Source organism: Herpailurus yagouaroundi, unplaced genomic scaffold (genome assembly GCF_014898765.1).
Source record: "Herpailurus yagouaroundi ecotype Mexico unplaced genomic scaffold, PumYag 182, whole genome shotgun sequence".
NCBI classification, from domain to species: domain Eukaryota; kingdom Metazoa; phylum Chordata; class Mammalia; order Carnivora; family Felidae; genus Herpailurus; species Herpailurus yagouaroundi.
The window spans coordinates 540818-544470 of record NW_024412413.1 but is presented as its reverse complement, the minus strand read 5'-3'; the positions used below and the strand labels follow the sequence as shown (position 1 = coordinate 544470).

General features: G+C 64.3%; 1 protein-coding gene across 1 annotated transcript in view; it reads left to right on the top strand.

Moving 5' to 3' along the window:
* The window catches only part of LOC121040124 (angiopoietin-related protein 5-like), a 3159-nt gene extending 1461 nt beyond the window's left edge, over positions 1 to 1698 (top strand). The window contains exons 4-6 of the mRNA XM_040490494.1: positions 577 to 703; positions 851 to 1036; positions 1356 to 1698. Coding sequence (XP_040346428.1) covers positions 577 to 703; positions 851 to 1036; positions 1356 to 1657 — 615 coding nt within the window. The 3' untranslated portion in view covers positions 1658 to 1698. The remainder of the gene's footprint in view (positions 1 to 576; positions 704 to 850; positions 1037 to 1355) is intronic.
* Positions 1699 to 3653: the final 1955 nt, after the last annotated feature.

Here is a 3653-nt window from a genome sequence, read left to right as displayed (position 1 = left end):
CTATTTTATTTTATTTTATTTTTTAGTGCTTATCTTGAGAGAGAGAAAAAGAGATTGAGAGTATTTATGCGCATGAGTGGGGAGGAGCAGGAGAGGGAGAGAATCCGGAGCAGGGTCTGCACTGTCAGCACAGCGCCCGATCCGGGGCTTGAACTCTTGAACTGTGAGATCATGACCTGAGCCAAGATCAAGAGTCAGACACTTAACTGAGCCACCCAGGCGCCCCACAGACATTGTTTTATAGTCAGGAAAGGTTGGGAGAAACCCAAGCTTGCACCTGTAAAGGTACGAACAAGGAGAGGTTCCAGGATCCAACGTTAGGTGAAAAAACAAAGCCACAAAGCAGGTGCAAACTGACGTGAAAGCGGGCGGCCCTCCCGAGGCCTGGGGCGCTACCGTGGATCCTCGCCCTGCTTCTGAGAATGTGGATTCGTTATGATGAAAGTTTACATGACACGGACAAGCAGGAAAAGTTTCGGTTTTCAAACAGAAAGCGTTTGGGGGGGCACAGATAGGACAGGGGCAGCCTACGTGGGTCCAGCCAGGCACTGCCTGCCACGTGAAGTCCTTCCCCAGGCTTTGTGCGACATGCGAGAGGACGGTGGCTGGACGGTGATTCAGAGCCGGGACCGGGGCAGGCGGAGGCGTCTGGACTTTGAGAGATGCTGGCAGGAGTACAAACAGGGCTTCGGAGACTTGACGGGTAGGAGGGCCGTGTGCCTGTGGGCACAGGGGCGTGCACCCCGAGGCTTGTGTTTGGGGGTCACCGGGCACACAGGGCAGAGACGATAGGAGGAGGCCAGGGGTGGCCGTCACGCGGCAGCCTCAGCCTGGGTGCCCACCCCTGCAGGTGACCACTGGCTGGGGCTGCAGCACATCTCTGACCTGACTTCCCAGCCGGGCCTGCGCTCAGAGCTCACGGTGGACCTTCTGGATGCGGACAACCACACGCTTCAGGCCCACTATGACAACTTCCACGTGGACGGGGAGGACCTGTTTTACCGATTGACCCTTGGCCTGTACTCTGGGAACGCAGGTGAGTGCTTGGGAGGTAAGGGGGCCTCATGCCTGCCCCCCGCCCACACGCACAAGTGTCCTGCTTTGTCCACTGGACTCTCCAGGCTGGGGGGAGGGGTAGTCTTGCCACGGGGCCAGGGTGGGTAGGGAAGGTTGGGTCCCTGGAGACCCTGGCTTTCCGGCCCCCATCTGTCAGCCTCAATGCTCCAGGCGAGGCTGTCGCTCCCCAAGCGTCTGCCCTGCGGTCTCAGACACCGAGGCAGCCAGAGCAGCTTCCACGACGGGAGCGCGGGCCAGAGGGGCAGCCGGCCCGCCACCCACGCCACCACGCTGTGCAGGGGATGCGTTCCGGGGCTTGGGCCGCACGGATGACCAAGAGGGCTGTGGCTTCAGCACGCTGGACCGCGACCGCGACCACTGCTCACCCTGCACGGACGGCACCCAGCCCTTCACCAGCTGCAGCCGCGATCGCTCGGGCGCCGGCTGGTGGTACAGCGACTGCGGCCAAGCTGACCTCAACGGGCCGTGGCCGGAGCGCGGAGGGGCCGCCTTGGGCATGCGCTGGGCCACCGGCAACCACCGGCCCACCCTGCGCGCCAGCGTGCTGCGCGTGCGCACCACTGCTTCCCACAAGGCCTAGGCCCCTCGGGGGCCGAGCCTCATTAAACGTTCAAGCCCTGCCGTCTGCTGTGTCTTTCTCGGGATGGGGATAGGGGAGGCGCCGAGCTCAGCTCCTGCCCAGCCTGGCTGCCCAGACCCAGCGCTGCCCACCCAGGACACCTGTCCGTGCACCTGGGGAAATCCACAAAGCCCAACCTTGAGGCCAGAAGCAAGGTCACCAGGTCTGGGAGGGCACTGCCCGTGCCTGCTGACCTGCCGGAACCCTTGGCGCCCACCCGATGCCCCCACTGGCTGTGACCTCTGTGAGGGCAGCCAGCGGGACACAGCCTGGTGCTTTTGAGCCTTCAAGAACCCGATCCCACCAGATCCCAAAGCGTGGGCAAGACAGTGGGGTCGGGGGGGCAAAGAGATGAGTCAGAAGGGCCTGGGACCTGGGGAAGACGAGATGGGCTCGGGCCAGGTTCCCTAGGCAGGAAGGAGGCTGGGGACGGGGCACTGTGCCAGCAGGCCCAGATGGGGAGGAAAGTGTCAGACTGCAGGAGACTCTGGGCACTGAGCATCTATGAGGGCCTAAACTCACTGTCCCCCACACGGATGAGGACTCAGCTGGAGAGGGGTTGAGGGGGTCTCCCAATGCCACTCAGCTGGCAGGGGCAGAGACGGTTCACAGGAGGTCTGGGAAACCCACGTTGTAGCCCCAGGAGAAAGTTCCAGAGGTGGCTCCTTGAACTTAAGTGTAGAATCCAGCCAGGAGGGAGCTTGTATGTTTGTCCAGCTTCTGGTCTCTGGTTCCAGTATGGGGCCGGGAGTGGGGCGGGGGACACTGGCAAACCCTTCCAAGGGCCACCCACTCCATGCAGGCATCAAGGGGTCTTTTCAAGGCTCCTGTGAACTGAACACCTGAGTTATTCAGCAACAGTGACCCTGAGGGGGGTCTTTGGGGGTGGGGGGCAGACCCTTCAAAGACTCTGCCCTCCGGCGGCACGGGTGAGGAGAGAGACAGAAGAAACAGGAAAATAAGGGGTTCAGGTCGTTTCAGGGAAGTGCTATGCAAGGAAAAACACAGGGTGCCAGGCGGCACTTAAGGAGCAGCGTGGCGCCGGGTGGGCATGGAATCCAGAACTCCTGTGAGGAATCCTGCTCCGAGCAGAGGAAGAGCGGGAGCAAAGGCGCTCCTGCACCGGAGAGGCTCCAGGCCAGAGTCTCGCCCAATCTCAGCTTTGGCTTTGCCCTGGGGCTCTTCCCGGGCGGTCCCCACCGACCTTCCTGGACAAACATCCTCTTTCCCTCCTGTCCCGGTGCCCGGCGCAGCTAGAGGACGATCCGGAGACAGACCGTCGGCACAGAGCGGGGCCGGGGCTGACCTTGGCTTCACCCTGGCGGTCTACTAGGGACGTCGCTCAGCACGGTCACCCCACTCGGAGCACTCAGTCCCTTACTGTCCGGTGTTTCCCGGGTCGGACCTCCAGGGACCTGCCGGCTCCTCACGCAGAGCAGCCATCCTAGACGGCCCCGTTCCCCCGCTCCCCGGTCCGCTGTAGCGGACCAGCCCCCGGCGCGCTAGTCCTTTTCCCGGCCCATCCCCACGCCCGCCACTCCGCGGCCGCGGGGCGGAACCGCAGGAGCGGACAGGCGTACCCTGCAACCAATCAGAGACCGGCCTTCGCGGGCGCGGCCCGCGCAGGCGCAGTAGTAAACACTACTCCCCCAGTGATTGGGTGGCGGGGCACGCGGGGCCGGGACTTCCGGTCGGGGCAGAGGGACTTCCGCCGCAGCGGCCCCGCGGATGGCCGCTCTCAGGGCAGCGCTCGGGGCGTTGCTCGCGGCAGCCCGTGTCCGGTCGCCGCCCCTGGGCCAGCGCCCGCCGCGCGCGCCCTGCTCCGCCTCGGCCGCCGCACGCGGCGCTGCCATGGGGGGGGCGCCGCCCTGGGTTGCGGGTCTGCGCTTCGCGAGCGCTGCCCTGAGAGTGGCCATCCGCGGGGCCGCTGCGGCGGAAGTCCCTCTGCCCCGACCGG